This window comes from Pelmatolapia mariae, linkage group LG9 (assembly GCF_036321145.2).
Source record: "Pelmatolapia mariae isolate MD_Pm_ZW linkage group LG9, Pm_UMD_F_2, whole genome shotgun sequence".
Classification (NCBI taxonomy): domain Eukaryota; kingdom Metazoa; phylum Chordata; class Actinopteri; order Cichliformes; family Cichlidae; genus Pelmatolapia; species Pelmatolapia mariae.
Window position 1 is genome coordinate 24239399 of NC_086235.1, and position 15697 is coordinate 24255095.

At 39.5% G+C, this 15697-nt stretch overlaps 2 protein-coding genes across 3 annotated transcripts; one reads left to right on the forward strand and one right to left on the reverse strand.

The window, feature by feature from the left end:
- Positions 1–693: 693 nt before the first annotated feature.
- zc2hc1a (zinc finger, C2HC-type containing 1A) lies at positions 694–10546 on the reverse strand. 2 transcript variants are annotated; one of them, XM_063483890.1, is made up of 10 exons: positions 10431–10546; positions 9708–9781; positions 7617–7733; positions 7060–7086; positions 5904–6045; positions 4425–4567; positions 3477–3582; positions 3271–3346; positions 2759–2857; positions 694–2249 (listed from the first exon to the last, which is right to left on the reverse strand). In XM_063483890.1, the coding sequence occupies exons 1-10, from the start codon at positions 10444–10446 to the stop codon at positions 2114–2116; spliced, it is 936 nt and encodes a 311-aa protein (XP_063339960.1). In that variant the 5' UTR covers positions 10447–10546; the 3' UTR covers positions 694–2113. The 2 variants fall into 2 exon arrangements, with proteins under 2 accessions (XP_063339960.1, XP_063339961.1); XM_063483891.1 differs by lacking the exon at positions 7060–7086.
- Positions 10547–11817: 1271 nt separating this feature from the next.
- Positions 11818–15670, forward strand: pkia (cAMP-dependent protein kinase inhibitor alpha). The gene is made up of 3 exons (XM_063483892.1): positions 11818–11945; positions 14396–14573; positions 15167–15670. The coding sequence occupies exons 2-3, from the start codon at positions 14423–14425 to the stop codon at positions 15241–15243; spliced, it is 228 nt and encodes a 75-aa protein (XP_063339962.1). The 5' UTR covers positions 11818–11945; positions 14396–14422; the 3' UTR covers positions 15244–15670.
- The last annotated feature ends 27 nt before the right edge of the window (positions 15671–15697 follow it).

Sequence of the window (15697 nt, forward strand, 5' to 3'; positions counted from 1 at the left end):
ATGATTAACTTTAAAGGTGCTTAAACTGAACTTTGTTTTTCCAAGCACTTGCTACAACATTAACTTGCACTTAGTAGCGGCTGTTGAAGCATGACTAGGAAATATTAAGGTGCTCAGATATAGTTTTGCTTTCACTTTGGATTGGAATAACTAGCCCTGGCAGATCTTTGTTATCTAAAGCTCTTCAATTTTTGTTTTTAATTTTCCTGTCCGGGAGTTGTTTTAGGCTGTGTGTCAAGGTATGGTCTGAGATGACACTGTGTTGATTACTCATTGACAATGATTTATATATTAAAAGCATGCTTTGCCAGTTATTTAAGCTCAGGTCACAGACCTTTTTTTTCCTATCCTGGGATATAGCTACAGTACGAGCTTTTACTGTCAAAATCAGTTGGTGCTCTGATTAATGATATCTACCTAAAAAATTTTTTTCCCTTTTTACACAATTATAGAAAATATAAGCATGCAACCTTTGCTACATTTTGCAGCTATTTTCAGCACAGCAGCTATTTATGTTTCCCATCATGTAGCATACATTACTTGTTGTTATGTAGCTAACTTCTGTCTTTAAATTGTATATTTAAGCTGATGACTAACATTGTATATAACATGGCATACTATTCAAAAAATATATTTATATCCCAAACAAAGATAAGGTGTGTGTTACTTATTAGTCAGACTCACAATTACAGCTGTCTTCAAAGAAGTTTATTGATGGTGGATATACACGGCATTTGGTGCACAATCATATCCAGTCTAACAGCTGATGTTATCAGTACAGGAAAACGCAGCCCTCCATTGGGCTTTAACCTTTCTCATCATGTAACGTGAATATAGTTTGTTACCGGGAATAAATGCCCTACTTAGATAATTAATCATGCACCTCAAGGAGAGATTTTTCCCCGCTCTTCCAAGTCCCACCATAAAATAACCTATGTGGGGGTCATCAAGCAAAGGTCGACAGCAAAATGTCTTTAGTGTCACCGTATCGTTGATTCTAAATACCTTAATGCACTGAACACTGACTCAGTAGAAACACTGTTGAGAAAAAAAAAAAGCAATTTCAACACATTGAGGTGTGTTTTGGTTTCACACAATTCCAAATGAAACCTATTTTAATTCTGTAGAACATAAAAGAACAAACAAAAACCATACAATCACTGTTCAGTCAGTAAAAATGAAAAGGAATAAGAAAATAAATAAATGTATAAACCTAGTGGGAATAAAGGGAATGAGTAAATGCTACATTTGGGTATAATGTAATATGAGACATATTTTTCCTGTTAAGTGACCTTAAAGGGAGCGCTGACCTGTAACAACTCAACCTTTTTTGGATTGGTTATTAAGAAAACAGGGTGATAAGATAAAAATTTGAAGCTATTTTCTTTAGGAAAAAAAAAAAAGCACCCTGCTTTCTTCAGTAGTCGTTATTATTGCACATCAATGTGGAGACAGGTGGGATTGAGGAATGCACTTCAAATCAAGGGCTGAAGAGCGATAATGATGCAGGGCAGTTAATCTCACCTCTAATCAGCCACCCAACATGTTTCCTTTCTTTTTTTCCAAACCCACTTTTAATTCATCTTTCCTCTACTCCCTTCTACAGATGCATAATATTTAATAGCTTCCTTCCAATGACCAACCACCTCTCCTTTGCTGGAAATATTTATTTCTCACAAATTCTTAAACCCTCTATGACCTGTAGTTTCATGGCAGTAATGCTCATTTTATAAGTTCATGGAAACAGCAGCAATGCTGTGAGCAAATGAAGCAGTGAAAGAGAAGCTACTTACGGGATGTGCTTGTAAAAGCCACATCATGATTTAAACCGATTAATCTGTGTACCAAATCTGTTCGGCACAGCGATCAACCGGCCACTAGTCAACGCAAAACGCAGTAGCTAAGTGCACTCCTTATTGTTAATTATGCAATGAAATGTGGGCCATACTGTTCAGAATTTGGATAATATTTAGTGTGACTGCACACACCATCTTTACTGCCAGGGAATAAGATCAGTGTGGGAAAATAAAGATGGATTTAATTATTTTTTCACCTTTCCCTCAATTCTTATTACCTAAATCCTAACCCTGCTTTCGTTTTCTTCTGACTGCTATCAAATACACATCCTCCTGACCCCACACTCGCAGCAGAATTTGGCAGATTCAACAGGGTACTTTGTCCCACAAGCGTGACAAAACTTGCTCTTCATTCCGCCGTTCCCAACATCGTTCCCGCCATCTATATCGTTCCTGAGAAAACAGAAAAGACAGCAGCAACTTTTGAATTTGTGCAGACAAAGTTGCGACTAGTGAAGTGTCAGGGCAAAGCTCTATTTGGATTTTACACGTCTTTATACGAATGTCAATGCCACTTAAGCCGATGCCAAGTAAGCTGTATTATCCCATATTTCACCTCAGTTTGATTAACTGGGAAGTTGTTTTGCTCCAAAGCAATAACGATAACCAAAGCAACCAGAAGCTAGAGACGTATGGGTGGCAAGGTCGTTATAACTGTGCATGCAAGTTTCTTTTGTTTAAATGAATGTGCAGGTAAGACTAATCCCTACTTTTTAAAAAAAAAAAAACTTTCTTAAAGTAAAATTAAATCTAATTCCAACTAAAATTGAAATTTGCACATTCTTAGTCAAACTAGAGGTAGTATATGTAATACTTTACCAAGCCACCAGAGGTCAGGAGAGGTCACCAATTCATTTTCTCCACTCTTTCTGTGGAGGTTATGACTTAAGAAGTTTATTCACCTAGATATGTAGGAGTCTACTTTCTTCTTGTTGAGTCCAGTCTGAGCGTTCCTCACAGATCCATAGCCAGAGCTTGCTACTCGGGATTTACTTCCCACACTGACAGAGATATCAGAGAAAAACAAAGAAAAAACCAGGACAAGGATGTTTCAAAGTTATTCATTGAAATAAATGCTCTCTGTCGAGACACCGCGTAGACATAATGTCTTGGATACCAAGAATAAAAAGTGAGAAAGCGAAATGAAACTGTTGTTTTTTGGCAGCCTTGCTCTATTCTCGGTCCTGACGTTACATTTTGTTTTGACTCACATTGTTCGAAATGAGACTTCAATCAAAAATAATCCGGGCTGTAAAAACATGTACAAAGATTGACTGTTCCAACAGATATTTGAATAGACACGGCTGAATGCACAATAAAGGGTAAAAAAACAGTACCCACTTGACATCAGTAAATAAAAACCTGTCTGGACTTGCCCACAGTATTTAAAACACATCTGCGTATGTGTACTAACCCTGACGGTGGGCTTGTGAGCCCGGAGGGATTATTCCTCACTGAACCTGTTGAGGAGGCCTTACTAGATGGGATTCCTTAAGTGAAAGAGAGGGTGACACAAATGAGGACAATGCGCATATTAGTTTTGTTTGATGCAATGAAGTCAGTCACAAATTCACAATATTGGGGGGGGGGGGATGAGGAGTATAGCACTGTGTGTCGTACCAGTGGGCTGTCCAAGGCCTGATCTTTGGGGTAAACGAGAGGAAGCTGAAGGGATGGTTGACACAACAGGAGTGTTGGCCTTCTTTGCAGCAGCAGGAGGCTTGTACTGAAGACAGAGAGAAGGCAATAAAAATAACTGCTTGGTACAAAAGATCAGCTATGGATACCATGGCTGAAAAGTCATTAACATAGTTACATTAAAGATATACAAAAACATATATATCATATCACTATACGACCACATAAGCAGAACGGCTTGTCGTTGTAGTGTTTGTTAATATGCACAATGTGTCAATGCTTGGCTCTAAAACAGGTTTTAAAACTGCAATCTGGAAGAAAATCTCAAAGCTATAAAACAGGGAGAAAAAGAACTGCAACACATAACGAATCTAAAAACACGACACAGCAGGGAGGCTCAGTGACATAATGATTAACAACTGAAGTCTTTTTATTGCAATGGGGAATCAGAGCTCTTAACCAAAAGGGTTTAAACCCTGCTGTTTTTATTGGCTACCAAATTAACTCCCCAGCCATGCGCCATAGCTGTTGCTAAGTAACTTGTAATTCTACATCTGCTGCAGAGTGGGAGTCCCACCATGGTCATAAAAGACAATGATTTATAAGCAAAACTTCTTAATTATCAGCAATTAGCCATAACACAGAAGTGCCACACATGTCAATCATCAGTATAGGTTTTGTAAACCTACCTATGAGCATTTTTTAACATTTTATGTTTAAAAAACTAACAACAAACTATTTTCTGTTTAGATCCATGCTCAATCATCCAGGTAAGGAAATCCCAAAAGACTGAAGAAGTCACTTGAATGAGTGATGAAATATTTCTCCTACTTAAAATGCTATGTCCAGATGAACAGAATCAACTTTTTGGGAACTATTGTCTGTTTAATTTCAAATGCAGTCCCCTCTCCTATCTGTGCATGCGTGTACCTGTGTGCGACCTGGAGGCTTTTTGGCATCTCCTGACTTGCTTTTGTTGGGCATTCGGGCGGCCTGCTCCTGGCAGAATTTGATGTGCCTGTCAGCTGCACTCTCGTTGAACCTCCGCTGACAGTAAGGACACTGGATATAGTCTAAAGAGAGACAAGGTAGTGGGAAAATATGCATGTAGCTTTTGTAATTGAATCCTGTATACAGAAATACTACTATCTGAGGAAGTGGTGACTTGAACTTTTCATTTGCAGCTGTCACCACAATTAGAGCTCGACTTGTATAGGATTTATAAGAGCAGTAACCATGCTGATATTTAGTCATTTAAAATTATTTCTTTCCTTTTAGTGACACAAAACATTCTGAACATTTCTACATTAATGTTGTTATTCATGAGTCCTTACTACAATGACAGTATACTTTAAAAGTAATATTGTTTGATGGTCGCAACAAGTTGTGGATTACTCATTTGGACTCTGCCCATGGTATTCCAACAGTGAAGTTGCAGCGTGTCCTCTGGTGGACAAACCATACATCCTCAACACTCATCAACAAGTCAGTCATTGAAGGGTGTTTCTGGATTGCCTTCACGTTTTAAATTTTTACTTACACGCTGTTATAAACGCAGATACCGACATGTCAGTCAGCCTCTACAATTAGCTATAACCATTTCAGCATTTAGTAATAACTGTGTCTGCAATGTCAAGTCCATTTTGCTAAAAATTTCATTGCAGCAACTCAACATGGTACTCAATAGTTTCTATGGTCACCATGTGCTTGTATGCAATGTTGGGGAATGCTCCTAATGAGATGACAGCTGGTGTCCTGAAGGATCTCCACCCAGATCTGGACAATGGGAGAGCCCCCGGACAGTGTTCGGTCCTCCAGCAACTGCCTCCATACTCTCGCTATATGAGGCTGGATATTATCATGCACCAGGAGGAACTCAGGGCCCACAGCACCAGTGTAGGATCTGACATTGGGCCCAAAGATTTCATCCTGATACCTAACTGCCAGTTGAGCGCCACAGTGCCTTGCAGTGAGCACAGGGCCTACTAAAGGGGCCACAGGCCACCCTCATAGAATAACCGCCTGTCTCCTGGAATCTCCACTCTTCAGGCTGTGCTGGAAGCCACAGCCAACTTTCAAGGAATGACGTGTGGACGACCTGTGCAACCTGTGCAGGGTCCAGGTAATCACCTCATGTTATCAGTAGTGACAATGAAATGCAAAACTAGTGAAAAACAGTCAAAAAGATAAGGAGGGAGAAAAATGTCAGTGGTTGCCACTCGTTTTGGAGGGTATCTCCTCATTACCCCTCTAGTGCACCTGATGATTCATTAACACAAAGCAGCGGAAATTGATTAAAAAGTGCTACTTTTTTCGAGCAGTGTATGAGACTTTTTCACAATTCTTTTATTAAAATACAAAATCTTTTTTTATAGTTTTTCCATTTGCTTCTAGATAACTAGATGTTACCTGGGTCATAAGTAGGAGGAGGAGGTGGGGGCAATGGTCCTCCATCTTTTATGACCTGACCGAGGGACTTTGCAGCCCGGATGGTGGCGATGAAGTCCTCGTGTTTCTTGCGCCAATTTGACGGCTTCTTCGGGGGTTCTGCCTAACATGACAACAACATGAGAAAAGAGATTCTCTGTTACAGCTGTTTGCTGCTATAGTTTGACAATCTAATATTAAGAAAATACGATTAAGCTACTCTCTTACCGAATGTTTTAACTCGACAGGTTTCACAGCGAATATGTAAAGATTACACACGCTTATCTAAGCCTGCACTTCCCACTCTTACCCTAAAAAAACCCCAACAACTATTTTTCCATAACAAAAGTACAAGTCTTATCTAAAGTTGATGATTAGCGACAGAAATAGTTCAGAGAGTTCAGTTGTCTAAAGTGGATCTGAGGCAACACGACAGCCTCTGTGACTTTCTACTTCTCCTGTGTAGTTAAAGCATTCAGACACGTTTGTCTGACAAACACAGGTGACTTGGAGAGAGCTAAAACTACATTTTATTATATTTTCCTCTTTCCTAAACTGCTGCCAAAGAAAAACTAAACAAAACAGAATTTGTCGCATAACTAGACGTTTGTCCTGTTCATATCACAAAGCTGAAAATTCCAGTGGGAGCACAGAGTGAGTACGCAGGAGTTAGTTGAAGCCAAGACCATCTGAACAACAGCCAGGCAACAGACTGGGCAAGATTACTTCACTGACCGCAAATACTCATGAGACAGTTTCTCACAGAGAAAAATAAATGAAACAAATACAGTTTTTAGTTGTTAAAGAGTAATCTGAAGGTTCAAAGCAACCGCAGCAGCTGAACTAGAAAATATAGCATTAAGGCTGTCACGTTAAATGAAAGAGAAAAGAACACTGGATACAGAAGGATGTCAGTTAAAGACAAGAGGTATGAAAGGATTTTTAAAATTAATATCACCAACATGACTTGGCACACCCACAGACTATTCAAGCCAATACTTCAAGGCAAACAAAGTATTTGTGTAGCCAGAAAAACAGTGAGGGAAAGCCTCCCAGGCTTCAACAGATTATCTGTGCCGCTAAAAATTATATCTATGGAAAGGAGGGACAAAAAACAAAAAAGATAAAATCAACTTACTCTTTCAGTAGCAGATGAACTTTGTGACTGAAATACAATTGAAAGTTTTTTTACATTGTAAAAATAAACTGTCGACATAAAACACTGAATGTGCTGCATGGAAATGAAAATTCATAGGAGCCGTTCAACACCGTAAGCCCCATAATGCCGTGTATATTTCAAAGGCTGATTCTTTTCTGGGTCCTCCCTGGAAAGCCTTCATGTGATCCGGATTATACAAGGTTTATCTGGATAACTTGTTTGCAGAGTAATATAGAGTTTTCGGATAATTAAGGAATATGAACAGCATTGTTTCCTTTAGGTGTTGTATTATTGGATACAAGACTGAATAAATAACCTCAGATTAAAAACAGGTCATTTTTTAATAATAAAAGCTGGACGTATTTATGAATGAATAGATTACCTAAAAAATGAACAACAGTGTTTTAAGCAGTATGTGAAATCCAGCTAGTTTTCTGACTTTAGGCAATTTTTTTTCCAATCCTGTCAATAGTCAAAATGAACCACTGCTGACAATTTATGTGGATTTCCATCGCTCTGCTTAGGTGAAGGCTTACCTTTGGTTTGATGGGTTTCAGTACGGGGATGTCTGTTCCCTCAGCTCTTTGTCTGCTGGAGTCAAAAACCTTCCTTTTTTTAGTTGCTGATTTTTGGCAGATTTTTGAGTGCTTCTCCTGTTGGAGGAGGACAATGTGCACAAAACATGACAAAACATTTTTATTTGTTTTTAACACCACTGGCATCACTTAAGATCTGTCTTTTACTATAATTTAAGTTTTCAACTATGTTTTCCTAAATGAATTTCTTGAAAGAGGAGGAAACTTTCTTTCAAGCATTTCAAGCTCAAATTTAAATGAGTAACATTAACAACACCAGTAACCTCCTCAAAGCTGTAGCCAACTCTCTGAAGCACACTAATGTCTTCCTGATGGAGACCCAAACATATATTGCTATACATATCTAGAATAATACACCATGCTTTAATGCAGCCATTATCTACTAATGAGGCTAAGTGCTGCATAGGAGCACATATTTGGTTGTTTACCAGAAGATTCTCTTCAAATTAAACACCAAAAACCTTTATAGCTTTGATGTATTGACTCTGTGGTATGTTTTAGTCATTTCAACACAATAAGCAAAGGAACAGAGGATTTTTGGGGAGGAAAAATCAACTCATATACACTCATTAGCGACTCTGTTAGGTGCACATTAGTACCAGGTTGAACCCACTCTGCTGGAAGCATAATAACATGCCATGTTATAATCAGAATATCAGAACATGTCATGTTATCAGTAGATGGGTACACTGTGGTAATAAAGGTCAGGAATAACACTCAGGTAGACGGCTGTATCAAAACTATGCTATCCTCCACACCATTACCAGCAACCTGAACTGCTGATACAAGGCAGGATTGATCCATGCTTTCATGCTGTTTACATCAAATTATGAACCTGCCATCCAAATGGTGCATCAAAAACTCGTGAGTCCAGACAACACTTTTTTGCAAATTGTAGCCTTAGTTTCCCGTTCTCAGCTGATAAGTGTGGCACCTGGTGTGGTCTTCTGCTGCTGCAGCTCATATCTGAATGTGCTTGTGTTCTGAACACAGAAGAGCATTCAGAGATGCTCTTCTGTGTGCCTTTGTTGTAACAAGCAGCTATTTTAGTTACTGATGCCTTCCTATCCGGTTGAAGCAGCTGGGCCTTTCCTCTTTGATATCTGACATCAACGAGGCATTTTGACCCAGATAACTGCCACTCCGTGAATATTTTCTTTTTTTCTGTCGATTCTCTGTAAGCCCAAGAGATGGTTATATGAGAAAACCCCAGTAGATCAGCAGTTTCTGAAATACACAGTTGAGTCTATCTGTCACCCATAACCATGACTCAACACCACAGTCTTTTCGCCTATGATAATAATAATAATAATGATAATAATAATAATAATAATAATAATAATGGATTGCATTTATATAGCGCTATGACACCACCCCTACCTGCATGTGCTGCAGACAGTGCTGAGAGTACTGTATTACTGAACATGCTGTGAAGCCATCCTTTCTAAACAATCTCCATTCACTGATTTAGACAATCAAGTGAAAGAAAGTGCTTCACATGATACAGTCCAGTTGATACTTGTGCTACAATTCATCTATATACAAAAAATGGCCCACTATGAAATTAATTAAATAATTAATTAATAACCAATATTTCCAACTCCACTTTATGGGAGAACAGTACTACTAGAGACGTTTCTTAATGAAATTTTTAAATCAGAGTCTTGAATATCACAAATTTGTTCAAACAAAAAGCATTTCTGCTTTGATAAAACCTTCAACTCTCCTACAGAGCTCTTCACAGGACCCTGCTAGCTATCTGGATCATAGCCAGGGACACATTATTATTGAACAAACAGCTGATACCCTGTCAGCTGAGAATTAATGTGGTAAATACTGTCAGCCAGGCGGGTTAATCACTGTGCGTGATCAACACACACACACACACACACACACACACACACACACACACTTAAAGTGTCTACGATTAAAATATTGTACTCTTAGTACAGTGTTACACATTGTTTTGTTTTTTTGTTTTTTGTATTAAGAAATGTCAGAAATGAGCAAGAGGTGGTTTGTTTTTTTTACCAGGACTTTAGGGATGAAAGATCTTTTACAGGTATTACACTGAACCCGATCGCCAACCAGAGAAGCTTCGCCATCTGCAAGAATAACAAAACAAATTCTGATTGTGGTGAAGGTTTAAAGAGCAAAATGGGGCCACAACGGGACTAAACAAACATAGGAAGAAAAATAATGACCCAGTTAACATTTGATACAAGGTAAATACTTTCGCTGTCATAAATTATGTTCTTCTGCCACAGTAAAGGCAACAATGTTTTATTGTTGCCTACACGGATACTTCAAAGTTCCTGAAAATGGCTGGAGGAAAATAGTCAGACTTAGCTAATTTTAACGTACAGAGTCAAACACTTCGAAGTATTACTGTACACATATAAACGTGTTTAATATTAAAGGTAAGCAGTCTCCGAAGATTCATTGCTATACACGCTTTAAACCATTCATTTAAAAAGTGTTATTTGTTAGGAGTTTGCTGGTTAGCTGGATAGCTCCTCTAGCTAGGAATCACACCCATTCAGAGGAGGAGCAGCTAGCTTCATCTTTGGCCCTGACGTTACCTAGCATTACTTGGGCTAAAACCCAAACAAAAAGGAGGTCGCTATGCAAAACTGTTCATCGAAAGCAGCCGCGAACCCCAAAGCGTCCACTTGGCAGATAAAACCGAAATGCTGAAATCCCAAATTTGCCACAAAAGGCTGAAGTAAACACACGAACAGCAATATCGCATACCTTCAAATTCTTCCATCCTTAGGTTATCCCTTGTCTGGTCCTGCCGCTGTTGTTAGAAAACGGCCAGACGTAGACGGAAAATACAAGATGAAAACCCCTCTTCATTTCCGACTTTGCTAAAACGGGAGAAAGGTTTTGGTTTTACCCATTTCTCCTGTGAGGAAAATAACTTTAATTTCAATACAAGTGTATTGTGAATTACTGATGTCCTCTGCAGATCTACATTTTTGGTTTGTCATTTTTTTGTGTTTTGTTTGTTTCTCTGTGACTTATGTCGACACTAGTTAGTCTTTTCCGGGACGTTATTATCCTGTTCCAATTCCCAATGGCAGATAATTATCTTGATACTACTGATCTTTGGCTACCGATAGCAACTGGGTTGTCCGATGCCGCTCGGTGAGCTAACATGCGAGTATTTCATTGGTTGTTACTGCACTGTATCTGATGGAGTGTTCAAGTATGCACTGTTTATTTTGGACAGCAGGTGGAGCGTGGGAGGGAACCTCTGTCATATTTCCCAGTATTACTCCTAACCATAAATCTTTGGGGGAGTTTGCGTAGCTCAGTTTTCGCTGGAAACTAGCAAATGTTGCTGTTACTGGGACGAAATCTTTTTTTTTTTCAATTATTTTAGCTATAGAAATAAATAAAAAACGAAATGCTATTAGTTATTAGTGCTGTTATTGATACAAATTTATGTAAATGAATAAACAGGCTGGTAGCTTTACCTTGCATCTCAGCTTTGTTTGGGGATGGTCATTTACAGAAACTCATTATATCAACCAAACAACCAAACTAGTGTGCTCCTTTGCTGCTTTTGTTAGCTCAAACACTTGCGCAGACCAAACACTCTGAAGTTCCTCATTTGCCATACTGACAACATGTGTCATCTGAATGGAGGGATTCATGGACAGATGCTAAGAGGGCACAGCAAACATGTGCCTTTATCACAAGAGGGACGTTGTTTCAACACTGACTCCCTTTTGTGTGATCTCTCACACCACACACACGCCCAAGCGCGATGCCTTTTCACCATTTCAAATTATAGCAATGGGATGATAACCATTCGCTAAGTCCTAATGTATCCTAACCTTTAAACAAGTTTCTGTCCTAAAACTTAATGATTTTACACACACATTCACGGTTAAACAATGCGCTTTGCATTAAAGTTTATGACTCTCACTTTGTCAGATATTAATTAAGGAATGTAGTGCAAGTATTCCTATTAGTAATCCTATATGTGGATTTATTTATTTATATGTATATTTATCCATCTAATAAAATAAAGGAGTATAAGTAAAGTAGCTGGTAATGAAAAACTTTTCTGTTAAGCGTCCCTTCAAAGTAATGCGGTTTTATTTTGAAAGTGATACTCGGAAGTAGCTTCGGTGTGAATGATTTGCTTGACATTGGTAAATTCTCTTTCATGAGCGCATTGGGGAATACCGAAATGGCAAGATCCGAGCCGATGTGATTGACCCCTGCGAATATTCGGAAGCCATTTATCCCAAACAGGTAGCATACCTTGCTGATCATATTAAGAATAATAACTGCAGGTGCAAAGTGCGCAAAGCTCGTAAATGCATGTGTAATGTTAATATCATGCAGGCTACGTTTACTGGCACTGACCTGGCTCTGTGGGGGTCTTTGTCATCAAAGACAGACGTATGGCTCTTGGTTTTAATAATGAATTTAAACATTCAGATTCTCCTGCAACCTTATGCTCGTCTGTATTTAAAGGTTATATGTCTTTAACAAAAAAAGAAAAGAAAAAAACTAGCGCTTTATTATTTAGGACGCCAATGCGCGTAACTGCATCGCTTCCACTTAGCCTTTAGTAGGTGATAAATTGTCATTTTGGACATAGTCTTTGTGGAGTGACGTCATGCAGACTCGCGATGAACTTTTAAATAAATCACTTAGCTAAGATTGCCTTAAATGTGTACGAGCTGTAGAAATAACAGTAAAACATTTTTTAACGCTCTTACAGGGAGGGTGTTGACAGCTGCGCGTGAATCCGTGGTTAAGGAGAAATTGTTTACTTTTGCGCTTGGCACGGTGATGTTGGAGTATAGCATGTCTGTTTGTGTATGCGAGCATGAGAGAAAAAGTGAGACCACTGGCATCAGTCCCAGGTATGCCCAGGCCACCTAGAATAACTCTGGCATAAGTTTCTGGGACTCGTTCATGTACTGCCTTTATCACTGCTAATATTCTGTTTGGCAGCATAACAAATCAAACAGCTGCAAAGCAGGAGTAGACTTTTTCTCTCTCCCCCCCAAAAAAAAAAAAAAAAAACTTCATAGTGAAAGACAGAGGGTTGGCCTGTTGTATTATTCAGCGATTTGATCATTTGTTTGGAGTCTGTTCTATATATATTGGTGTCCAGGCCAGCTGAGCTCTGCTTCCCACATGGGAGTAAAACCATGAGGACAGCAGGAGTATTCTACTGCAAGAGCGCGCACACACACACACACACACACACACACACACACACACACACACACACAGCTGAGTTGCCGATGTTCTAATTCATGGGTACAACAGTCTGACTAAATTATGTAAACTGGCAATTAATATTTCATAGAATATGAGCATAGGAAAACACATCGCAAAATGTCCTGTCACTACTAACTTCAACTTCTAACTTCAAATAAAAACACAGCTTCAGTGGAAAAATGTCTGCACTTACAGATCTGTAATCCAATTAGATTCACTTATGTTCTATCATAAGACAGGTTCTTTATTGAAAGGTGTGGGGAGGAATTTTATATCTCATTTGGCTCTACCAGTAAAGCCTGGGACATTTACTCATGCAAGCTAAATTAACCTAGCTGTTTACATGATGTAACGGTTCAAATGATATTTCTTCTTTATTGCTAATAAACCTGGAGAGTTATACCTATGACCACAATCCAGTGCCTCGATTCTCATATTAAGTTAGAGAACAGCCGTCTTATCTCTCTTGCTTCCCCACACGTTTGGTCTGTCAGTCGTACACGGACAGCATCTGCCGGGTCTTGCCCATCTTGACACCATTTTGAGAATGACAGCTGAGTGGGAGGGTGCTCAGATGATGACAGAGGAGGCTTCCAAAAATAGCCACAGTCCACCACAACTTTCTCTAGAAATAGCCACAAATGGATGTGAAAGTGAGGCATTTTTAATATATACTTATATATAATTTAAAAATCTTGCATTTGACTTGGGGAAAATCAAACCAACCTTTTTTTGTGACTGAGTGTTGTGATGTCTTCTGAGGTTTTTTATTTTCCTTGAAAATTTTAAAGTAGTGGCAGCAAATAAATGCAGATATCGAGATTGATACAGCCAAAGAAATCTCATAATAGCAGATTTTAATTGAAAGAAATGTGACAACAAAGCCTGAATCTGCTCAGTGCTGAAGGACAGCCTCAGCCAGACAGATTGCTACAAAGGGCTTGAATATAAGCAGAAGGATTTAACCTAAATCTCCGGGGCAGCACAGCTCCCATCATGCTCCATGCTTACTCCAAGTGATATGACAGTACTTTCCTCATTCTGCTTTAATGACCTCTTTAAGTGTGCTCTTTGGTTAAAGTAATGCATCAGATTGTCTGTTTATATTTCCCATCGCTCTCCTCGGCATTCCTTCTACTGAATTTGCCTCCTCTGTATCTATGGTGTCGCCCGTACCCTAGACTGAGATTAAAATAGATTAAGCAGGGATTAGGTCATAAGATAAGCGGAGGGAGGGATGTATTCAATGAGTGCCTGCATAGCCTGCTGCGTTACATTCTTCTTGTCAACAAAAACTGGTGTTGCCATTGTGTAAAGTTATTTAGGAGAAGCTGCACAAACTCTGTCCATTTCAGCGATCTTTCCATAAAAGCGGTGCAGATTCCATTGTCTGTGGGTCACTGTGCACCTGTGCAACTTGAAAAGGTGTGTCAGTGTGTGCTGCTGTGTGCGGCTGTGTGCGGCAGGCCCTGCTATGGTGAGGTGTGTCAGCGATGACGGATGTGGAGGCGACCTATGAGGACTTCATCGCCTCTCGACGATCCGGCCGCAGGAATGCCATCCATGATATTCCAGACGCTCCTGGAGAACCAGGCACCACTGATCTGTCGGAGAGTCTGGCACAGCTCAGCATCAACAAGTCAGGTGAGCAACATGATGAAGAACAAGAACATATTTTGATGGTGACATTAATTTATCAGGGTGGCAACACATGGCCTCGTCTCTACTTGTGTTGAGTTTAATTCTCTGGATTTTCCAACAGTGGAGTGGAAAATCAACACTTCATAGCTTAGTTCTGCAGCGTGTTTGGAAATTGTTAATAGAGCTCAAAATTACAGAGCCACTAATCTTTGGCTCTCTTCCAAAGTGTGTCTTTTGTCCTGTCTCCCTCCCAGATGGCTGCCCCTCCCTTGATCTAGTTCTACCGGAGGCTTCTTCCTGTTAAAGGGAAGTTTTTCCTTCCCACTGTCGCCAAGTGCTTCCTCATAGGGGGGTCATTTGAGTGTTGGTGTTTTGTCTCAATTACTGTGGGGTCTTTACTGTACAAAATAAAATGTCTTAGGATGATTGTTGTTCTGATTTCACACTATATAAATAACATTTAATTGAAGTTCTTCAGTTACATTTTACATATATGTCTTCCTTGGTGACTTAGTAGCTGCATCACTGACTTCACCCGTAGTTTAATTTGTGTGAAACCAACTGTCCCACTGTCCTCTTTCTTCACTGTTTTCCAGGTGATGAGGGAGAAGATGCTGAGAAAAGCCAGAACTCTCCAACTAAAGAAGAGCAGACTCAAGCTGAGGGAAGCTAAGTGCCAAGGGCCACCGGACATTTATGGACTAGAGCAGCCACTTCTTTTAGTCTATCTGCTCTAAGCCTCTGACTGGCCAGTTGCATCTAATGACTGTGAACAGCAAAATCCTCTATTGCCACTATCCTGCCATCAGGAAGTCATCACTATGGCAACCACAGCACAGTCTCTCTCTCTCTCTCGCTTGTAATTGGGTGTGTTCCAATTTCCTTAAAAACCTTCCTTCCTTTGCTGCCTTTTGTCCAAGGCTGCTGATATCAGATTGGATGTAATTTAAGGTGAACTAAACATGATGTCAACAACCAAAACCAGCCCACTTTTGACTGTGAGTGGTTTTGAGTGGAAAGTGGAGGGAGGAAAGGAGGCTAGTAAAGGTTTTTAGAGCACCCTTAAGTGTAGCCACAGAATTAAAATTTGTCTTCCCCTCTCCTCGTCTCCTTGAATTAATCACCGC